This window comes from Bufo bufo, chromosome 3 (assembly GCF_905171765.1).
Source record: "Bufo bufo chromosome 3, aBufBuf1.1, whole genome shotgun sequence".
Classification (NCBI taxonomy): Eukaryota; Metazoa; Chordata; class Amphibia; order Anura; family Bufonidae; genus Bufo; species Bufo bufo.
This window is the reverse complement of record NC_053391.1, coordinates 635,183,619-635,207,430: the sequence shown is the minus strand read 5'-3', so window position 1 is coordinate 635,207,430 and position 23,812 is coordinate 635,183,619. Positions and strand designations below refer to the sequence as shown.

The 23,812-nt window shown below is 43.5% G+C and overlaps 1 protein-coding gene across 1 annotated transcript in view; it reads left to right on the top strand.

Moving 5' to 3' along the window:
* PAN3 (poly(A) specific ribonuclease subunit PAN3) overlaps positions 1-23,812 on the top strand; it is a 60,985-nt gene that overhangs the window by 10,705 nt on the left and 26,468 nt on the right. Inside the window, exons 2-5 of the mRNA XM_040426172.1 lie at positions 1,826-1,947; positions 14,336-14,402; positions 16,033-16,103; positions 20,000-20,150. Coding sequence (XP_040282106.1) covers positions 1,826-1,947; positions 14,336-14,402; positions 16,033-16,103; positions 20,000-20,150 — 411 coding nt within the window. The remainder of the gene's footprint in view (positions 1-1,825; positions 1,948-14,335; positions 14,403-16,032; positions 16,104-19,999; positions 20,151-23,812) is intronic.

Below are 23,812 nucleotides of genomic sequence, written 5' to 3'. Positions count from 1 at the left end.
CTAACTCTTCTTACATGCCGTACAGTGGAAGTGCCCTTGATTTCAGGGACAGAACACTCTGAACCATGTTAGCCCTATAAGTAGCAGATGCTGCCCCCCCCCCCCCCCCCTTGTTCCAGAACTCTTAAAGGTGTCGCACACATTGCAGGTTTTCTACATGATGCATAATACAGTGCCAGCAAAGTGTATGGGGGGTTAAAATCTGCAGCATGTGAATGGTTTGTGCAATTTTATTTCTTTTTGGTGTGGATTTCACCCTTTGAAAGGCAAGCGTGAGAGTTGCGACAAAACATAGCACAGATGGTAAACGTACAGGGGAAAAGAGGTGTGACAGGAGCGTTACATGGCATTTGCTTTCTTTTTATCGACTTTCTGGGTTGAGATCTGGAGATTGTTCCATTAACCAAAAACTGTATTCCAACTCTATTTTGCTACAGTAGTAGTATCATTGCTTAGCACTACGCTCCTCATCATTGTCCTGCTGCACAAGGTCCACAGGGCATGGGTGTTCAGTAGACCTTTCTGCATCAGTATTGGGTCTCATGCACACGACCGTTCTGTTTTTTGCGGTCCGCAGATCCGCAAATAAACGGAAGCCGTCTGTGTGCCTTCCGCAATTTGCCTATTGTCTGCAAAGCGCGGACAATGATAGGACATGTTATATTTTTTTTTAGCGGGGTCACGCATGCGGACAGCACACAGAGTGCTGTCCGCATCTTTTGCGGCCCCATTGAAGTGAATGGGTCCGCATCTGAGCCACCAAAACGGCGGCTCGGGTGCGGACCCAAACAATGGCCGTGTGCATGAGGCCTTACTTGCACTGTTTTAAATGTGGACCTTTCAGACAGGTGAGGTCCACGCTTCAGACTTGGACTCGCATTATGCGGCAGCACCCTTTCCTGACCTTCCGGCAAAGACTGGGTCACATAGCAATATACAGATTTATGATGCTATGTAACCCTCAGAGTTCTGGAATGTATTGGATAACACGGACAGCATTATGTCAGTGTTATACAATAACGAGCCCAGCCGAATGTCCATTTTAAAACAGGAACCTGGAGCCCCCTGTTCTCCACATCCAGATGCTAGAAGACCACCGTTCCTTTTTTTTTATATATGTCTGCTTAGTACTAGGACAAAACAGAATGGCTTTTCATTCCAATGTGTGGATTTGGTGATGTGACACTTGCTTCTACAGCTTTTTATAAGTATGTGTAAGAGGAGTATTATTCAGTGTGATGTCAAACAGTCTGGTGTGTGGGATTTATTTACTAGCAGAAGGACCCGGCTTCGCACGGGTATATTTCATCTATTTCATTTAATGTTTGTATGTGTCGTTAAAAGATATCGACAGCATCCCCCATAACAGTGACCTCTACAGCACCCTGCCCCTTTAAAGCTGACCTACCGCAGTGAAGAAAAATGGCTGGGTTGTTATGGAAACCTGGTGTAAAACTGTGTGTATGTGGAGACTAAGGGCCTGCGAGCTTCTATTGGCTGATAAGGGTCATGTGACTGTGTGTATGGCAGTTGGGATATGAAGAGAGAGAGACCTGCAGGCTTCTATTGGCTAATGTAGGTCATGTGATGTGCCATATTTGCAAAAAATATATTAATTTTTTAAATATCTCAGGAACGGTACGTCCTGGAGAGCTGTGACCCCCCCCCCCCCCTTCACAAGCTTTCTTTCCAGGTAGCAAGGGATGTGTATATCAAGTTTCGTTGAAATCAATGGTTGCATTTTTTGAGTGATCGCGGAACATATATATATTTTCCCCTATGCAACTTTTATTGAATATGTGCTGCTTTTATGTCTCCCCTCCAGTTCCTGGAATAGATGGAGGGCCCTTACCGGACTCCAGTCTTACAGATTCTTACTTCAGTACCAGCTTTATTGGAATGAATGGCTTTGGAAGCCCAGCAGAGGCAAGCTACCCACGGATGCAGGTAAAAAGAAAAATCTAATGGGTAACCCGACCCCAGTCTTTCCTGGTGTGGTCACTGCTGCTGGATGAATGAATGGAGGTTCGGTTGCACGTGTGTGAGGCACTTGTGACCCCCCCCCCCCCCCTCCTTACAAGAAGTAAATGACAGAAGCTGCGTACATGCACGGCCACCTTGTTTCTCTTCATTCTCTGCTGGGAAGCGGTGGCCAGCAGCGGGTTGGTGCATTCCCTGTCTGGAGGTGCATGCATGTCTTAAGGTGGGACCCACATCTATGAGACAACTGTGATGCCATAAGTGTCTTAGAGGAGTTATCCCATGATTATTGTGAAAAATGAAAATCAGACATCATATAATACATGACAGTAGCTTTCTAACAAAGAACCAGCCCTGTACCTCACATGGGTCCAGAGATCTCCCCATTCATTGCTCTCCTAGATTTATATCAAGCTGGCAGCTCAAGGGGAGTGTCTTTTCTGTTGCCGCTCAGGAGGCGTGTCCATGCTCCTCCTATCACAGCTCAGGAGGCAGTGGAAGGATGAAACTGAGCATGTGCGGCCTTCTAAGTGAGCAGGTCAAAGAAGTAAGAAAAAAAACAAATGCGCTATACAGACACATTTTATTGAATAACTCAGCAGCTATGCTAAATTTCTAATTACCTGCAATTACAAAAGTAATCAGATCCAGGTGCTGGTTTGAAAACTAGAATATTTTTGTGGGACAACCCCCTCAAGTTGGAAATGCCTCTTGGGCACTATAGCTTAGTCGCATACATTTTGTGTTGGCCTGAGTTATGTCCAGATATCAGTTTGGTGGCAAAGTGTCACTCTTTGTAAAGGCTGCATAGCATTTCACTTGTTTTTCTGGCAGATGCCTTGTTGCTTTTACCCTGTGCACTATACGTAATATGTATTACATGGATGTATGTGAAGAGTAACGTTAAAGGGGTTTTCCAGGGTCTTTCAACCATTGTATGTATGTATGTATGTATGTGTATATATATATATATATATATATATATATATATATACATACATACATACATACATACATACATACATACATACATACATACATACATACAGTGGGGGAAATAATTATTTGACCCCTCACTGATTTTGTAAGTTTGTCCAATGACAAAGAAATGAAAAGTCTCAGAACAGTATCATTTCAATGGTAGGTTTATTGTAACAGTGGCAGATAGCACATCAAAAGGAAAATCGAAAAAATAACTTTAAATAAAAGATAGCAACTGATTTGCATTTCATTGAGTGAAATAAGTATTTATTTGAACCCCTACCAACCATTAAGAGTTCTGGCTCCCACAGAGTGGTTAGACACTTCTACTCAATTAGTCACCCTCATTAAGGACACCTGTCTTAACTAGTCACCTGTATAAAAGACACCTGTCCACAGAATCAATCAATCAAGCAGACTCCAAACTCTCCAACATGGGAAAGACCAAAGAGCTGTCCAAGGATGTCAGAGACAAAATTGTAGACCTGCACAAGGCTGGAATGGGCTACAAAACCATTAGCAAGAAGCTGGGAGAGAAGGTGACAACTGTTGGTGCGATTGTTCGAAAATGGAAGGAGCACAAAATGACCATCAATCGACCTCGCTCTGGGGCTCCACGCAAGATCTCACCTCGTGGGGTGTCAATGGTTCTGAGAAAGGTGAAAAAGCATCCTAGAACTACACGGGAGGAGTTAGTTAATGACCTCAAATTAGCAGGGACCACAGTCACCAAGAAAACCATTGGAAACACATTACACCGCAATGGATTAAAATCCTGCAGGGCTCGCAAGGTCCCCCTGCTCAGGAAGGCACATGTGCAGGCCCGTCTGAAGTTTGCCAATGAACACCTGAATGATTCAGAGAGTGACTGGGAGAAGGTGCTGTGGTCTGATGAGACCAAAATAGAGCTCTTTGGCATTAACTCAACTCGCTGTGTTTGGAGGAAGAAAAATGCTGCCTATGACCCCCAAAACACCGTCCCCACCGTCAAGCATGGGGGTGGAAACATTTTGCTTTGGGGGTGTTTTTCTGCTAAGGGCACAGGACAACTTATTCGCATAAACGGGAAAATGGACGGAGCCATGTATCGTGAAATCCTGAGCGACAACCTCCTTCCCTCTGCCAGGAAACTGAAAATGGGTCGTGGATGGGTGTTCCAGCACGACAATGACCCAAAACATACAACAAAGGAGTGGCTCAAGAAGAAGCACATTAAGGTCATGGAGTGGCCTAGTCAGTCTCCGGACCTTAATCCAATCGAAAACCTATGGAGGGAGCTCAAGCTCAGAGTTGCACAGAGACAGCCTCGAAACCTTAGGGATTTAGAGATGATCTGCAAAGAGGAGTGGACCAACATTCCTCCTAAAATGTGCGCAAACTTGGTCATCAATTACAAGAAACGTTTGACCTCTGTGCTTGCAAACAAGGGTTTTTCCACCAAGTATTAAGTCTTTTTTTGTTAGAGGGTTCAAATACTTATTTCACTCAATGAAATGCAAATCAGTTGCTATCTTTTATTTAAAGTTATTTTTTCGATTTTCCTTTTGATGTGCTATCTGCCACTGTTACAATAAACCTACCATTGAAATGATACTGTTCTGAGACTTTTCATTTCTTTGTCATTGGACAAACTTACAAAATCAGTGAGGGGTCAAATAATTATTTCTCCCACTGTGTGTGTGTATGTATGTGTGTGTGTGTGTATATGTATATATATATATATATATATATATAAAAAGAAGTAGGACTGCACTCCAAGATAGTGATAAAATCAGCAAGTGGTTTATTCACCCATAATATGGCAAGTCTTGCGACGTTTCGGCTCACAAGAGCCTTCCTCAAGCATGCTTGAGGAAGGCTCTTGTGAGCCGAAACGTCGCAAGACTTGCCATATTATGGGTGAATAAACCACTTGCTGATTTTATCACTATCTTGGAGTGCAGTCCTACTTCTTTGTTCTCTATACCATTGGGGATTGCCGTTACCCTACGTTGGACCTTGCACCCACATGCTGGCTGGTGCTCCCACTGGACTTTTTCTTCTCTATCTATATATATATCTATATATATATCTAAAATTGCAAAAAAGGGCAGCACTCCAGAAAGTAAAAGAAGAAAAAACTTTAATTACCCATATGTGGGACAGGCGACGTTTCGGCTCAATGTGTGAGCCTTTCTCAAGCGGTGTGTACAGACAAAACACAGAGTATATATGCCAGTAAGTAAATACAATCATTGTGCAATACAGGTGTGCTCAATACATAATAATTGAGATAATCAAATCTAAAATACAGTGCATATAGAATTACAATAGATCACATGATTAAAAAAACAGTGCATGATCATATAGTGAGTGAATAATTAAAAAATACATATAGCATACAGTGAATTATGCAAAAACATAAGAGAACTTCATAATTACCAATCATACAGTAAGTGATGTCAGCTGTGTACGCTGATAAAGTGCTTAAGTGCTTACTACGTAGGTCCGGCAGACGGAGGGTGAAGGAGGATGCAAAACATACATGGCTGTCATGATACATGCGGTGCGGCGTGCCTGTGGTGTGACTGCGCATGTCACAGTGACGTACATGCCGTACTTCCGGGTGGCGATGTGCCTGTAAAACCGCAGCTGCGCATTGGCCTTCTGATGTCTCTTACGCCATCTTGGATCAGGGCATCCTGCCTGCATTGCCAGGGACCTCTGTTAGTCACAGCCGATGAATAACAAATTAAGGTGGGGGCACATAACAGTGCTCCTAAAACCTATATTAGTGGCTGAGTGAGTGCAGAAACGGGACACCACAGCAACAAAGCTGCAGCCCACTTCCGCGGTCCCAGATCAGTTGCGCACCCACACGTAAGTGTGGGGTCACACTGTGTCCGTGATCAATACCCACTCATAGCCACCCCATAGGGGAGGGATCTCCTCCTGTACACCTATTATGTACACAACAGACTGTCATCACAGAGGCACCCAAATGCCTCTACAAGCATAAGGATGTACTGACAAAAGGAGACTATCCATGTGAAGGCTTGCCGTCCACACCTACAGCCTCATATCTCCTCACTCCATGCTCCGTGGCCCACCTACCTGCAGACTAAAAAAAAGGAAAGAAAGAAAAAGAAAAAATAAATATAACGATTATACAAAATGAATCAAAGATATTAGAAAGAAACAAGTTTTGTTGTCTTATACACGAATCTCACAATATACACAATTGCGATCAACACCACAATATACGGCATGGAGGCAAGCCACAAGCCCTAACCCACCCCAATCCTATAGTCCACGTTTAGACCATAGGGTTTGAGGGAATTAAGGGTGTGGATCCACCTCAACTCCCGTCTGTTGAGGAGATTAGCCCTGTTGCCACCTCTTCTGGGCATGGGAATAAAATCAATAATACAGCACCTAAGGTCTCTTTCAGTGTGTTTTAGGTCCGTAAAGTGTTTAGACACTGGCAAGTCAAGCCGTTTTTTTCTTATGCTTAGACGATGATTATTAAGCCGTGTCTTAAAATCAGTAGTCGTCTCGCCTACGTAGATTAAATTACATGGACATATGAGTGCATAAATAATGTAGCTGGAGTCACAAGTTAAGTAATATCGTATCGGGTATGTTACCCCAGTTTGTGGGTGTACAAAATTTCTACCTTTTACGATATATTTGCAATTTACACATGATAAGCATGGGAAGCATCCTGTGCTATTTGATGTCAGTGTTGTCTGTCTCGATTTTTTTATAGTCCCCACGTCAGCCTTAACTAACTGATCTTTGATACTTTTAGATCTGCGGTAGGACATTAAGGGTGGTGTGTGAAATTCCTTTACAGTACTATGGCAACCACCCAATATACCCCAATGGCGTCGGATGATGTTCCCTATTGCTATACTCTGTTCCGAGTACATGGAGACAAAAGGTATTCTGGTCGATTTTGTTTGGCGTACCTTATTGGAAAGAGTATCGTTCCTGTCTAATTTCATGACCAGTTCTTTTTTATCATGCAGCAATTTGGAGGGATATCCTCGTTGCTTGAACTTGTTGGTTAATACATCAAGTGTGTTATCTAACTGGTCTTGATCTGAGACTATACGTCTGGCTCTTAAGTACTGGGAATAGGGCAAAGATCTAATCATGTTTTTGGGATGATTACTACTGTACGTCAACAGTGTGTTCCTGTCGGTCGGTTTTGTAAAAAGTGCCGTGTGCAACTTGCCGTCCGTCAGGAACACAAGTGTGTCCAGAAACTGCATTTCAATATGGGAATGCACTAAGGTGAACTGAAGTGCTTTATCAAACCCATTGAGGAATTCGTGAAATTCGCAGAGCTGGTCAATGGTGCCAGTCCAGATGAGGAAGATGTCGTCTATGTACCGCCACCACGCCATAGCATGCTTGAAGTGGTGGCTTCCATAGACGACATCTTCCTCAAATCGACGCATAAAGATATTCGCATAAGTTGGGGCCACGTTGGACCCCATTGCCACGCCCTGCTCCTGCATATAGTAAGAGTCTTGGAAAAGAAAATAATTGGATCTCAGGACAATTTCAAGGAGGGACAAAATGAAATGTTGAGCTTGACTGGTCATAGAAGATCTATCTAGCATGTAGGAAACTGCTGATAATCCCTTGCAGTGATCAATTGAGGTGTAGAGAGAGGTGACATCAAAAGATGCTAACGTCACCCCCTGTACACCCGCTAAATCGATCTTCTGCAACTTCAATAGGAAATCGGTGGTATCTTGTATAAAAGAACTACCACCACATGCAAAACTGCGTAATATCCTGTCCAGAAAAATGGCAACATGGCTAAAAATTGAATCAGACCCTGATACAATAGGTCGACCGGGGGGATCGATGAGAGACTTGTGGATCTTAGGCAACTGTACTGTAAAGGAATTTCACACACCACCCTTAATGTCCTACCGCAGATCTAAAAGTATCAAAGATCAGTTAGTTAAGGCTGACGTGGGGACTATAAAAAAATCGAGACAGACAACACTGACATCAAATAGCACAGGATGCTTCCCATGCTTATCATGTGTAAATTGCAAATATATCGTAAAAGGTAGAAATTTTGTACACCCACAAACTGGGGTAACATACCCGATACGATATTACTTAACTTGTGACTCCAGCTACATTATTTATGCACTCATATGTCCATGTAATTTAATCTACGTAGGCGAGACGACTACTGATTTTAAGACACGGCTTAATAATCATCGTCTAAGCATAAGAAAAAAACGGCTTGACTTGCCAGTGTCTAAACACTTTACGGACCTAAAACACACTGAAAGAGACCTTAGGTGCTGTATTATTGATTTTATTCCCATGCCCAGAAGAGGTGGCAACAGGGCTAATCTCCTCAACAGACGGGAGTTGAGGTGGATCCACACCCTTAATTCCCTCAAACCCTATGGTCTAAACGTGGACTATAGGATTGGGGTGGGTTAGGGCTTGTGGCTTGCCTCCATGCCGTATATTGTGGTGTTGATCGCAATTGTGTATATTGTGAGATTCGTGTATAAGACAACAAAACTTGTTTCTTTCTAATATCTTTGATTCATTTTGTATAATCGTTATATTTATTTTTTCTTTTTCTTTCTTTCCTTTTTTTTAGTCTGCAGGTAGGTGGGCCACGGAGCATGGAGTGAGGAGATATGAGGCTGTAGGTGTGGACGGCAAGCCTTCACATGGATAGTCTCCTTTTGTCAGTACATCCTTATGCTTGTAGAGGCATTTGGGTGCCTCTGTGATGACAGTCTGTTGTGTACATAATAGGTGTACAGGAGGAGATCCCTCCCCTATGGGGTGGCTATGAGTGGGTATTGATCACGGACACAGTGTGACCCCACACTTACGTGTGGGTGCGCAACTGATCTGGGACCGCGGAAGTGGGCTGCAGCTTTGTTGCTGTGGTGTCCCGTTTCTGCACTCACTCAGCCACTAATATAGGTTTTAGGAGCACTGTTATGTGCCCCCACCTTAATTTGTTATTCATCGGCTGTGACTAACAGAGGTCCCTGGCAATGCAGGCAGGATGCCCTGATCCAAGATGGCGTAAGAGACATCAGAAGGCCAATGCGCAGCTGCGGTTTTACAGGCACATCGCCACCCGGAAGTACGGCATGTACGTCACTGTGACATGCGCAGTCACACCACAGGCACGCCGCACCGCATGTATCATGACAGCCATGTATGTTTTGCATCCTCCTTCACCCTCCGTCTGCCGGACCTACGTAGTAAGCACTTAAGCACTTTATCAGCGTACACAGCTGACATCACTTACTGTATGATTGGTAATTATGAAGTTCTCTTATGTTTTTGCATAATTCACTGTATGCTATATGTATTTTTTAATTATTCACTCACTATATGATCATGCACTGTTTTTTTAATCATGTGATCTATTGTAATTCTATATGCACTGTATTTTAGATTTGATTATCTCAATTATTATGTATTGAGCACACCTGTATTGCACAATGATTGTATTTACTTACTGGCATATATACTCTGTGTTTTGTCTGTACACACCGCTTGAGAAAGGCTCACACATTGAGCCGAAACGTCGCCTGTCCCACATATGGGTAATTAAAGTTTTTTCTTCTTTTACTTTCTGGAGTGCTGCCCTTTTTTGCAATTTTATCTATTTGGATTGGCTTTATCCACATTGGGCCAGCTGCACCCATAGCTTTTCCTCTGACGGTGCTGCCACTGAACTTTTTTGTTTTTTATATATATATATATATATATATATATATATATATATATATATATATATATATATATATATTCTCCTGTGATCTCTCATTTACTAATATACTTTTGTTTCATGTATTGTCACCATCTCCCGATTTGGATTTCGGTCACGTTACCCGTCCATAGCATTCTCTGATGCTTCCTGCCCGTTGTCTTGCTTCTGCATCTTCCGGTTTCTTCATGATCCTGGCTGCCATTTAAATTTTACATGGTTCAAGGAAAAGGCAGACTCATCAGATTTCCTGTGTTCTCCTGGGCAGACAAGCTTGTTGTAGCATATGGAGAATGCAGACCAGGAGAAGGGCAATGGATGTGTCATCACAGGAAGTATCAGAGAGGGCTATGGACAGGGTCACGTAACTGGAACCCAGATCTGGAGGTAGCGGCAATACAGGTAATGAAAGGGTATTGGTAAATGAATGTTCGCAGGACATAATATATGAAAGACACTGGACAAACACTTTAAGGCCTCGTGCACACAACCGCTCCATGTTTTATAAAAAAAGAAGTTACAGCCAGCTCACCTTCCGATCCTGTTGACGGTGCACGGGGCGGACTCAAGCCAGTCCAGCAGTAAGTAGATGAAGTAGAAAAATGCTCCAGCACCAAAGGACGCTTTGTACAAAATCCCGTTCTTTATTGAATTTTTCACCAAAATACAGGTACAGACAGCGACAGTGGCACGGGGACCCACTGCTTCCCACGACCTACGCGTTTCGAACGGTGTCGTTCTTACTCATGGTTTGAGGTGTCTGGCGCTCACCCGGCTGAAATAAGGCCCAACCTTGAGTCATCCGCCCAAAAGGAGGAGTCTCAGAAAAACAGGGTGGGTCAAAAATCAGCTAGGTGGGCGCAAGACACCTGTGAAAACAAGTTCGCCCGTGACATAAAACATTTCCATACCTGAAGTGCTACAACATATAAAACTATATATAATATAATACAATGATAAAACTTAACAGAATGTGTAATTCTACTCCAAGACAAAGAAAAAGAAAAAGCCATATATTACCTACAGACATATATGCAATATAATTCATGATTTAACAGTCCAGCAGAGTATAAATGCACCGAGGTTGTTCATTATAAGAATACAGGTGATATGTATCACAGGGAAATCGTGTCAGACAAAAGGACTGCATGCGTATATATGTATGTGTATATAAACACACAAATACAATATCCATGGAGTTGATATGAAGTGGAGTTAATAAATTTCCATGGTCCTATGTCATCAGGGTCCAAACCCACTAAGTTCCCTATATGAGGCTAAATGAGTAAGAGAAATAAGATGTTATACCATTCCCTCCCAGCGAATTAACGCAAGGTATGAATAAAGACATCAATATTCATAGGCAAAATCTAATCCTACATACTAAAATGGTTGCAATGTGTCTGGGCGTCACCAGCAAACGCGCCACCTCACCCAAAATTTATCCTCTATCTTTCACATCTGTATGTTGAAAAAACGCTCTGTCTGAACTGTGACAAATTCTCCAGTGGACATACAGGTCTGTAGAGAGAGGACTAAACATGTTGTTTCATTATATTATAGCTTGATGTAACCCGAGTGATAATAAAGAGGTCCAAAAAAATATATATATATATATATATATATATATATATATATATATATATATCCGAGACAGAAACCCATAAATATTATATATGCTTGTTTGAAAAACAAAACCGCAGTGTGTTTTATTATTACTATCCATGAGTGTATGTCTTGGTACAGTCATGTTATCCTCCTAATATACCAAACTTCGGATAGGCATTTTGGTATTAATAGTTCTCGTATGTTTTTGATATATATATATTTTTAATATTATTTGTTGCTGCTGCTGCCCCTGGCTATCTCCATATTTCCACGCGTATTTCAACATATCGTATACATGTTTTCAACATTCTCACCATCTGTCTAAACATAGTTCTGGGGAGATTTTTTATATAGAAAAATTGGATAAAGGGGAAAATAGGCAAGGGGGAAAGAAAAGAGAAAAGAAAGAGGCAGCAACATACAACACGTCCATCTCTTCATTCACCATCTGATGTGGTGAGTTCTTATATGTGTTGAAACACATAAATCGATTGGAGTGCCGAGCATTACAACTATAACATTACAACCTCAGTGTCTTGGATGGACCATAAAAGAGAATTCGCATGATAGTTTATATATCAAGGTCTAATGATGATCATATAGTAGTTAGGTCATAAGTATTGGAGAGAATATACACAGTTAATTAAAAATAAGGTATGTATGGCTAGATATAAAAACAAGGCGAAATTGGTTTATGCTGCATATGGGTATTAATACAAATACATTAATTCTCTCTTGAGATTGAGACCGTATGGGACTCTGGTTTTGAGTCTCCAGATCCAAAATGCTTCCCTAAGGAGAATTTTTTGTTTAATGTCGCCACCTCTCTGGGGTAAAGTGACACGTTCAAAGGCAAAGGTGCTCAGTGTGTCTATGTTGCGGTTATGTATGTGTATAAAATGATATGCCGCATTGGATATTCCTGTAGCTGTTGGGTTATGTATGTAATTGAGATGTTCACGTAATCGATCCTTGAATTTTCTGGTAGTACAACCCACATATATTAAATCGCAGGTGGTACAAATAATGATGTAAATTACTGCCATCGTATTACAATTTATGAAGCCCTTGACAGGGAAAGTCTCAGTGTGCGCAGAATTATGATTGAGGAAGGCTCTTGTGAGCCGAAACGTCGCAAGACTTGCCATATTATGGGTGAATAAACCACTTGCTGATTTTATCACTATCTTGGAGTGCAGTCCTACTTCTTTGTTCTCTATACCATTGGGGATTGCCGTTACCCTACGTTGGACCTTGCACCCACATGCTGGCTGGTGCTCCCACTGGACTTTTTCTTCTCTATCTATATATCTATATATCTATATATATATATATATATATATATATATATATATATATATATATATATATATATATATTCTCCTGTGATCTCTCATTTACTAATATACTTTTGTTTCATGTATTGTCACCATCTCCCGATTTGGATTTCGGTCACGTTACCCGTCCATAGCATTCTCTGATGCTTCCTGCCCGTTGTCTTGCTTCTGCATCTTCCGGTTTCTTCATGATCCTGGCTGCCATTTAAATTTTACATGGTTCAAGGAAAAGGCAGACTCATCAGATTTCCTGTGTTCTCCTGGGCAGACAAGCTTGTTGTAGCATATGGAGAATGCAGACCAGGAGAAGGGCAATGGATGTGTCATCACAGGAAGTATCAGAGAGGGCTATGGACAGGGTCACGTAACTGGAACCCAGATCTGGAGGTAGCGGCAATACAGGTAATGAAAGGGTATTGGTAAATGAATGTTCGCAGGACATAATATATGAAAGACACTGGACAAACACTTTAAGGCCTCGTGCACACAACCGCTCCATGTTTTATGGCCTGCAAATTGCGGATCCGCATAACACTGATGCTGCCTGTCTGTTCCGCAATTTGCGGAATGGGCCGCCCATAATAGAAATGGCTATTGTCCACAAAACAGACAAAAATAGGACATGGTCTGTTTTTTTTTATTTTTTAGGATGAGGCTCTGTGCGGCCATTTTTCTCTGAAAGGGCATTGATTCACACAGGTGTTCTCTGCGGGCAGCACACAGGTCCATTTAGTTAGGGCTCGTTCACACGACCGTTGGTGGCCTGTGCTGTGAACCGCAAATTGTGGTCCACAATGAACGGGCACCTTCTGTGGGGCAGGCTCATGGGGATCGCACTTGAATGGGTCCGCGAGCCTTCCGTTCCGAAAAAAAGATAGAGCATGTTCTATCTTTTTTGTGGTGCGGAGGCACGGAATGGAACCCCAGAAAGCACTCCATAGTGCTTCTGTAGTGTTCAGTCCCGTGCTTCCATTCCACATCTCCGTCTTTGCGGACCCAATGAAATGAATGGGTCCGCATCCGTGATGCAGAATGACAACGGAACGGTGCCTGTGTATTGCGGATCCGCAAATGTGGTCCGCAATACGGGAACAGGACACCAACGGTTGTGTGAACGAGCCCTTATAGACTTATTCAGAGGTCTGTTTTTTTTTTTTTTTTTTTTTCATGGACTGGTGGCCTTCACAAAAAAAACATGGGAAGATGCATTACCTTGGTCATTTTTGCAGACAGAATGAAAATGGGCTGCACTCGGTGCCTTCTTGTGATCCTGTTTTTCACTAATCTACTACATAGAAAATTGCTACAAAGCTTGTAAGACAAAAAAATGCCAGTTTTCATGCCCTGAACTGGCACATTTACGCATGCAGCCCGGTCTGAGTGAGCACTGAAGTGCGATTATAACCTGACGCCTATCGTAGCAAAACATTTTCCTATAATTAAATCGTGACACAAAAAGTCCCAAGTATAAGGCTCTGGTTACACTTACTCTATGTGGTTTTCTCAGGCTTTCCAGTAAGGATAGTGAGAGTAAAGCCGCTTATTACTGTTTGCTTCAGACTAGTTTAAAGGTGACCCCCGCCATCATGCACATGTTCTCTCCACATCTGTGTAATATCTACACTTCTGTGTCCTCTCTTAACTTGGCATTTTTGTTCTTATTTTGTAGCGAATGACAAACAGCAGCAGTTCCCCAAGCCTTCTGAATGACAGTGCCAAGCCATACACAGGCCATGGTGAGAGCCGCGCTCACTGTATAGTGATGTGTGTCGTATAACATTTGACATTTATTCTGCAAAGGTGGGTATGGGTGATTAAAGGGGTTGTCCCATAACAGCTTATTTCCTGTCCACAGGGGATACGGTGTCACGAGACAACCCTTTTAATTTTCATTTCTCTAGACCAGTGATGGCGAACCTTTTACAGACCGAGTGCCCAAACTGCTACCCAAAACCCACTTATTTATCGCAATGTAACCTGAATACTAGAGTACATATAGTATGTCTTCCATGTACTTTATCATTTAGCTATAATAGCCTGCCTGCATTCAATATGTTGCCTGTGCTGATGTTAAGTTTAGGGGTCCATTCACACATCCGCATCTGTTTGGCAATTTTGAAGAACAAGTGCGGACCCATTCATTTTCAATGGGGCCGCAGAAGATGTGGAAAACTGCAACCCTGCCAAAAAATAGACCATGTCCTATAGGCATTTCTATCATAGTGCCGACCATGGGCGGTCCGCAAAATGCAGAACGCACATGGCCAGTGTCCGTGTTTTGGACTCTAAGGCAGTGATGGCTAACCTCCGGCACTCCAGCTGTGGTGAAACTACAACTCCCAGAATGTTTTATTCATTTCTATGGGGTTCTGAGAACAGCCAAGCAAGTGTGCATCTTGGGAGTTGTAATTTTGCCACACCTGGAACCGAAACTGAGTCCAGAATCTAATTTCTACTGTTAAAAACCTTTTACTGAAGTTATTACCCGAAGTATCGTGAGACTTCGCAAAGTCATAACTTCGGGAGTCGGGTAGAGAGCTGTTCGGCTGACAGCTATTGAATGTGTATGGGAGTTCTAATAAGCATACAGTCCTCACAGACTTGGGGGGCTTTTGTTCGTCCTCCTAGATGCTGTGGCTGGCTGTCTAATCCATTGCAGTGAGATGTCTACAGACGGGGTTAAAATGGTTGCCTGCTTGCTATACATGTACTGTACCTGCTGCTGCTGGCCCGTTATGTGGCCTCGCATTCATTGCCAGTTGGTCAGAATCCTCTATTGAGAAGTCTACTTACTGCATTTAGACTTCGAAAAATTTCTAAGTGTGAAAGTAGCCTGAGCGGATCCGTTCAGACTTTACATTGAAAGTCAATAGGGGACGGATCCGTTTGAAGATTGAGCCATATTGTGTTATCTTCAAACGGATCCGTCCCCATTGACTTACATTGTAAGTCTGGACGGATCCGCTTGCCTCCGCACGGCCAGGCGGACACCCGAACGCTGCAAGCAGCGTTCAGGTGTCCGCTCACTGAGTGGAGCGGAGGCTGAACGCTGGCAGACTGATGCATTCTCAGCGGATCCGCGTCCACTCAGAATGCATTAGGGCTGGACGGATGCGTTCGGGGCCGTTCGTGAGCCCCTTCAAACGGAGCTCACAAGCGGAGCCCCGAACGCAGGTGTGAAAGTAGCCTTAGACTTGTTCATGCCTAATGATAATGAAAAGGGCAAGACCAGTCACTTATTCCATGCTCTTAAGAGAACGGTGTAAGTGAAGATTCATTCTATTAGCTTATTGAGAAATGTACCAATATACTTATTTAGCACAACTTTGCAGGACCTTGCAATCATTGCCTTTCACTTTTCTTCAGATCCTTTAGGCTCTCCAGCTTCTACTCTCTTTAACGACTTTGCTGGTCTCAGCATTTCTCAAAGGCGAAAGGTAGGTGAAATGGAAAGTCGGTATGTAGCTTTACATCGTATTACACCTCAAAGAAGAGCCAACAAATATGGAAATGGGTAAATCTACTTCCAAACGGGTTCTTCAAGACCCTGATTTATTGGTGAAGAGAGCAGCATTTATCAACTGGAGAACCAGCATGGCAGTGCTTTACATTGATATCATTTGTGCTGTAGAAAAAGCGATTATTTTTATTTAATAATTTATAATTATCATCATTTAATAATTATCATCATACTTAACAGAATGACGCGTTCCATTTCGGACACTTATACTATTGGCCAATCCTGTGAGATGGGTAATCAATATCTGATCTTCAGGGTTCTGACTCTCGACCCCCCCCCCCTTGCAGATTACTCTGACACCAAAACTACCCAGCTCTGTCCACTGTAAATTTCCGTGTCTATTTCTAGTACCGTACCTACTGAAAACCAGCTGCTTGGTAGGTGTGCTTGTCAGCCCCTGACGATCAGATATAGATGACCCGTCTTAAGTCCTGGAAAACCCCATTAGGGTGATGTCACACACAGCTTTTTTTTTTTTTTTTTTGTAGCAGTTTTTGAAATTGCTTTTTGAGTTAAAGACAGAAGTGGGTTGGAAGGTAATGAGAAATACCGTGTTTCTCCGAAAATAAGACAGGGTCTTATATTATTTTTTTTCTCCGAAAAAAGGGTTAGGGCTCATTATTGGGGTAGGGCTTATTTTGGCTCCATGAACATATTTTATATAGACACATGCCAATTACAGAACAGTCCCTGGACAGTGTTTATATTAAATATGACTAACTCCCCTCATCCATAGGAATGCAACCATATACTGTAGTACATGGGTGGATTCCTGTGGATGAGGGAGGTTATAGTCATATTTGACACACATTTTTCATTCTGGTACCGTATATTGCCCCTGAGCTGTCCTTACCCAAGGGACCTAGGCAGCAATCTACGGTACCAGGGAGAGCAGATACGGCACGGGACAGATGTAGGGAGCCTCCAGGCAGCAGAGAGGAGATTCTCCTTCATGTAAGTAAGAACGTGCGGCCTGGCGGCAGTAGAGGGCGTACAGAGAAGCCGCCAGCCTGCCCAACGTGAAAGTGAAGGGAAGCGTGGGCTGCCGGCATAACTTGGCATTTAGTGAAGCCGCCAACCCGTGATGTATGCGTGGGTTGGCGGCTTCACTGAAGGCCATTTCACTGAAGCCTGCGCTGCCTGCCCAGTTTCATGGCAGCTCAGGAGCCATTAGTGAGTGCTCGGGAGCTGCTGCAGCCCGCACATTTCCCCCACCTTCCCTTTATATAAAAATAATAATACGGATGTATCTAGGGCTTATTTTTGGAGTAGGGCTTATATTTTAAGCCTACTCCAAAAACCCTGTAAAATAGCACTAGGGCTGATTATCGGAGTAGGGCTTATTTTCGGGGAAACACAATGGATCCGCTTCTGGCTTTGGCTCAAAAAAACCATCAAGGTACCACTAAAAAACACCCCTTCAAAAAAAAAAAAAATATAAGAAAATGTATATATACACACAAACCTAAGAGTGGTTAAAAAAAGAAAAATACACAGTCGAGCCGCATTATTCTGACCATTTCCCCTACTTGTGATGGCAGCGCATAGCTCTAGCAGGTTACCTGTGGTTAGCTGGCTCGATGGGTATATAAGGTGTGTGTGTGAGTTGCAAAAAAGGATGATTGACTTTAGGGCGGGAGTGTTTCTGAAACTGTGCAGTTTGTGTGCTTCTGTGGTGAAAGTATCATGAGTGGACAAATGGCACCATTGTGAATAAGCAATGTGCAAAATGAACCATACTATGGATGGTCACTGCACCTCTGCTAACAAAGTTGAATCTGCAGAAAAGGCTTCAATTTTTGCTGCAAAGGGTTGACTTCTCAGATGAGTTCTCTGCATTGGTGTGTCAGATGTGAAACATTAAAGAAATACCCTGCAACCATTGCTGGAAGAACACAAGCTGATGGTGGCAGATAATGTTTTCGTGGCATTCTCTGGGCCCAATCATCCATGTGGAAGGCACTCTCAACTGAATTTGATACGAATCCATCCTTGCAGATCACATACACCCATACATGCTGATTGTCTTCCCTGAGACGGATGGGATCTTCCAGGAAGACCATGCTACTCATCACATGGCTAGAAATATCTGACATTGGCTGGAAGAGCATGACCAAGACTTCAAAGTACTACCCTGGCCCCCTAATTTCCTAGACTTGAACATCTGTGGGACAACCTTGATTGTCGTGTTCACTCGATGGAAATCCCCCCCCCCCCCCAAGCAGCTGTGGGATGCACTGCAGTCAGCAAGGCTCCAGATACCTGTGACAACCTACCAGGACCTTGTTGAGTCACTCCCAGCCCGTCTAGCTGCTGTCCATGCCGTGGTCACTCTGGATATTAGCTGGTGGTCATAACGGGACTCAACTCTGTTTTCAGGGACTAAGGCTACTTTCACACCTGCGTTAGGTGCGGATCCATCTGGTATCTGCACAGATGGATCCGCACCTATAATGCAAACGCTTGTATCCGTTTGCATTACCATGAACAACATTATTTTTATTTTTTTTTGTTCATGATAATGCAAACTGATCCGTTTTGACTTACATTGAAAGTCAATGGGAGGCGGATCCGTTTTCAATTGCAACATATTGTGTCAGTAAAAACGGATCCGTCCCTATTGACTTACATTGTAAGTCAGGACGGATCCGTTTGGCTCCGCATCGTCAGACGGACATCAAAACGCTGCAAGCAACCAAAATCGGCACAAAATGCTGTGGATTTGCTACAGATTTTACGATTTTGCATCGAATAGGGATAAATCCGTGGCAGAAATCCACACCGCATGTCAATTTGTTTGTAGATTAAATGTGGACACTTTCTACAGCATGTGAATTAGTCTTGTTTAAGTGCTGCCTCTGTAAACGCTATGGAAAATGTACAGTGTTTGTATGTGGCCGTAACCGTAAGGACATGTTCAGGACGTAAATTGAGCTTTTCATGGCATACTCGCTAAACTTAACAAAAATGTGATGTGAATGGGTGTGTTTATGAATAAAAAAAATAAAAATGTCCCCTCACCCCCCTTTCCCAATTCTCAAACCTTCTCTCTGAGCGGAGCTGGGGTTCTGCAGGCGTAGTGTTACAGAACCCAATCTGTTGCGCTGCCTCCTTACTGAAATCCTTTCAATGTCGCGGTGGACTCCTGTCTTAATACAACTGCACTGCATTAAAGGGATTCCCTCTCCACAGTTATAGACCATCCATGTAAAAGCCTGGATAATTCCTTTCACATTCAAACGTATTGCTCCTTACTCCTTTGTGAAGCTTTTGCTCCCAACGCTACGTCCACGTGTGAGAAACACGTAACATGCGCATTCTTTCACTTTGCCATGCATGAAATCCACCCTAGGGATCCGCAGAAAAAACCGACATGCTGCCTCTTTAAAATCCTCACGGGATATCAATTTACCTGGAGTTTTTATTGCCCGCAGTGCGTCGATGAGTTTTTGTAAAATGTCATCTCCTTTTGCTGTGACTATATAATATATGCAGTGGGTTTTTCACCTGAAAATCCACAGCCTATCTGCTGCACAGGAACATACCGTAGATATGGCTTCTGTATTATGGAGAGCAGCTCCCCCCCCCCCCCCCCCCCCCCCTCTAAAATAAAAAAAATATTAGTGAACCCTTGAGTTGTCCTTCTCTGCACACTGGGGATGCTGGTTTCCAGACATGGCTGTCCTCACAGCTCCTGTTGTCCTCGGCTTTCCTAATATCCTGAATGTAAACCTCCTAAATATTGTGTCCGGTCACTGCTGTAAAATGTGTTGTGCAAGGTTCGGATTTCTAATACAAGTCTTCTGTTTTCAGACACCCAACCCCACTGCCAGCGAGTTCATCCCCAAAGGAGGATCCACTTCCCGGTTGAGTAATATGTCTCAGTCCAACATGTCTGCCTTCTCTCAAGCGTTATTCTCCCACCCATCCATGGCAGGTCCTGCTGCAGCCGGTCTAGCTCCAGGTAACCTTTTTCTATTAGGTGAAAGACAGGACGGACTCGCTGCTTGCTCCTGTACACAGCCATTTAGGGTTTTTGCGGATCATCCGGCCCTGCGCTAGAAATGCCTGTTCTTGTCAGTTTTGCGGACAAGAATAGGACATGTTCTATCTTTTTGGCATGCCTGTGGAACGGGGATGCGGACAGAACATGGTGTGCTGTCCTCGTTTTTTGCGGCCTAATTGAAATGAATGGGTACGCATCCGAGCTGCAAAATTGCAGGTTGTGGTTGTGTGTATGGGCCCTAATTAGGACTGGGAGTTTGTATCGTGCATGGGCTTTTACATCACAAGTCTGTTCTAATGAACACTCAGATTCAAATCCTTATTCCTAGTAATGCTGTAGGTTGCTTGGTTTCCCTTCTGTGTTTTTTTTACCTTGTTCTCGGTGACCACTTTCGCACTGCTGTCTTTCCAGCGTTCAGCCTGCCAGCATACACATGTGACCTCAGCGGGCGCCGTCACGCTTTAGTATGTGTATAAAGGATCCTTTCTTCGGAAGGATTCGTACATAAATTTCATAATGTAACATTGTACTGTGTGTTTGGCCGACAAACGTCACCAATCCCTTTTAAGACTAAGTGTAGCCAGAACATGTGAGCCGTCACCAAGGACGCTGCAAGAGATGTACTAATCCTGGCTAATATCTAGACCGTGTCCCTTTAGACCAGGCGGCCGGAAGATGCGCACATTGTATGACCAATCTCATACCTGTTGCTGGACAGTGGTGCAATTTTGGCTCATGTTGGTGGTTTGTAAACCACGCCTTCTTTTGGCTAAGCCGAGCCTCTTTTCTATTAAGGCACTGCCTTAAAGGGGTTGTCCAGTTTCTGATATTGATGACCTATCCTGAGGTCACACAACTACCTGTTTCTGTGTAGTCGGACCCTTGGTGCTGCCAGGGAATACAGGCAAGTGCATAGTTTTGTGGCAGTTTGAGGTCAGGAGGCTGTTAAATGTGCAGGCACTTCTGCAGGGGAACCACCAGGGGAGCTTGAACACTACTCGGCCCTGGGTGTTGTCAGCATGTCGCTTCAAAATCTAAAGGGGTTAATTCCTGTAACGCCGAAGGTCTTTCTATGGAGGCTGTGTTCACCTTCACCACTTTTTTTTTATATTTTATTTTTTATTTTTTTGTAAACATTGAAGCAACTGCTTTGTATCTACAGATCCTGTGCGGAGCTACAGACCATAAATAACCCCTGAGTAGTCTGATTGTATTCCCATCTCACATGATGTCATAGGGGAGGATGTGCTGTCTTAGAATCGTTAGGGGTCTGACCTCTGGGACGTACAGTGATGGCGAGAATCAAGGCGCACCGCTGTCTATGGCAAAGACCGTAGACTGCAGCAGACAGGAAGAGAGAAGGGAATCGGCACGTGCCCACTGCACATGCCGACTCCTCAAACAGCTGATCGGCGGGGGTCCCTGGTGTAGGACCCCCGCCCTTGTGATATTGATGACCTATCCTGAGGATATGACATTAATAGTAAAAGCCTGGACAACCTCTAAGTCACTGGTGTCAGCTTCACAGCTAATGTGGGAGGGCACGCAAGCTAAACTACTGAGCCACCATGGGCAAACTCCATTTAAAGGGACCCTGTCACCAGCCACCTCCCGATCCAGCAGTGTGAACCACAGCTATGTGTTTATGTGCAACCGATTAAAATGTTTTTCTTTTGTTGATACGAGGCTCCATTCCTGTCATGATACTTTTTTTCTTAATATTCAAATTAGGCCTTTGGTGCAATAAGGTTGTCAACATTGCTCTTTGTTGCATCCAATCTCCTCTCCTTTCTGTTGCCAGTCCCTCCCTGGCTTCTTTGATTGACAGGGCCAGGCTTTGGCAAAGCAGTCAGGGAAGGGTGCAACAAGAGCAACAGTGACTTCTTTGTTGCACCAAAGGCCTAATTTGCATATTAAGAAAAGTATACCTGCAAAAGAGCCTCTGATCAACAAAAGAAAAACTGTTTTTTAATCGGGTAAACCACGGCTTGTGTCTATGCAAACAGTAGGACAGGGAGGTCGTGTAATTTAGCAAGAGTTTTGTTGTAGATAGGAGTGGCTGCAGGATCGGACTACATGGGGTTTGTTTGTTGTCTGCTACCATGGAGACACATAGGTCTTCAGAGCAGCTGTAGATACTAAATGCCTTCTCCGTTTTAGATTCAATGGGGCTATAACGGTATCTGTTGCTCAGCTGAATGTATCGAGCATTCTGTAATATATTTGTGAAGACTGCTGTAATGGAGTCGGTCATCTACTGAACTCTTTAGGCTTGGGATAGTTAATTCTATTGGAATCACAAGGAATGTTGGCCTGTACAATGCCACAGAAACAGCGCCTCTCTTGCCTATGGCCACTGTAGGGTATTGCAGCTCCATTTACTTGAATGGGGAGAAGCTGCAGTAATCGACCCCAGAAAAGCACCTTACGTTCCACATTGTCACCTCGCTATAGTCTCGCTCCGCTGAGCGCACATTGGGTTTCAGGTCTTTTAGTTCTGAGCCGCTGGTTTGTAAATAAATTGTTGCCTTGGAAAATTCCGTCCCATCTTCTAGCGGTATCTTCGTCTCTCAAAATAGCCTTCTGTACTTCTAGAACATCTTGTTTTCGTGTCGACTTTTATCTCCTCACTTCTTCTTTTTGGCCTTCATCATGATAATGTAAATATGAAAGCGATTTCAGAAGTGAAATTTGGACTTTTTCGGTCTCCTATTTCCCCCCCCCCCCCCTAGACTGATGTTTGTAGAATCTTAGGGGAGTTCTCGTGCCTCTCGTTGTATCAGCTGTGACATAATACGTGTGGGTTTGTATCCCCCAGTGAATTGGTGACATTTCTGTGTTACATAAGGTTGTCACTTGGTATCATCCTCTGCTGATTACTCCGAGATATTCATATATTTTCTTTTAAAGGGCTTTATTGTACAGATGACAATAAAGCCTGTTAGATTGTGGCAGCATATGTTAGCCTTTGTCAGTAAATGTCACTATTTGACAGCAAGAATGTCATATCTGGCACGACTTTTGCTGGATAAATAATTTATATATATATATATACACACACATACACATCATTCATTCCATGGTGCTATACATCGAGGGGGGGGGGGGGTTACAAATACATAATATAAAATACAATACACAAAACTATTAACGGACTCGTACAGAGGGGAGAGGAAGCTGGCCGCAAGAGCTTACAGTCTACAAGGGACAGGGAAGAACACAGTAGGTGAAGGGTATAGGCTGCTCACCTGGCTGTGTTGGCAGCATGCTCATTGCAGATGGTGGGCTTCCAGGTTATGTTTGGATGTTGGGGGAGAGATTTCCAGAATAGGGGGAGAGGCATGTGAGAAATCTTGATTGTGTGAAGAACAACATGTGGGGGTTGTATGGAGAAAGCGGGTCAGATGTAGGGAGGGGACAGGTTGTGGACGGCATCATATGTAGTTGTAAGTATTTTTAAATGAATTTGTTGGGCAGTGAGGGGATTGGCAAAGGGGGGAGGCAGAGGAGTAATAGGGTGAGAGGTGGATTATCTGGGCAGCAGAGTTGAGGATAGATTGTAGGGATGCTAGATGGGAGGCCACAGAGGTGGATGTTGCAGGAGATGACAAGGGCGCGCA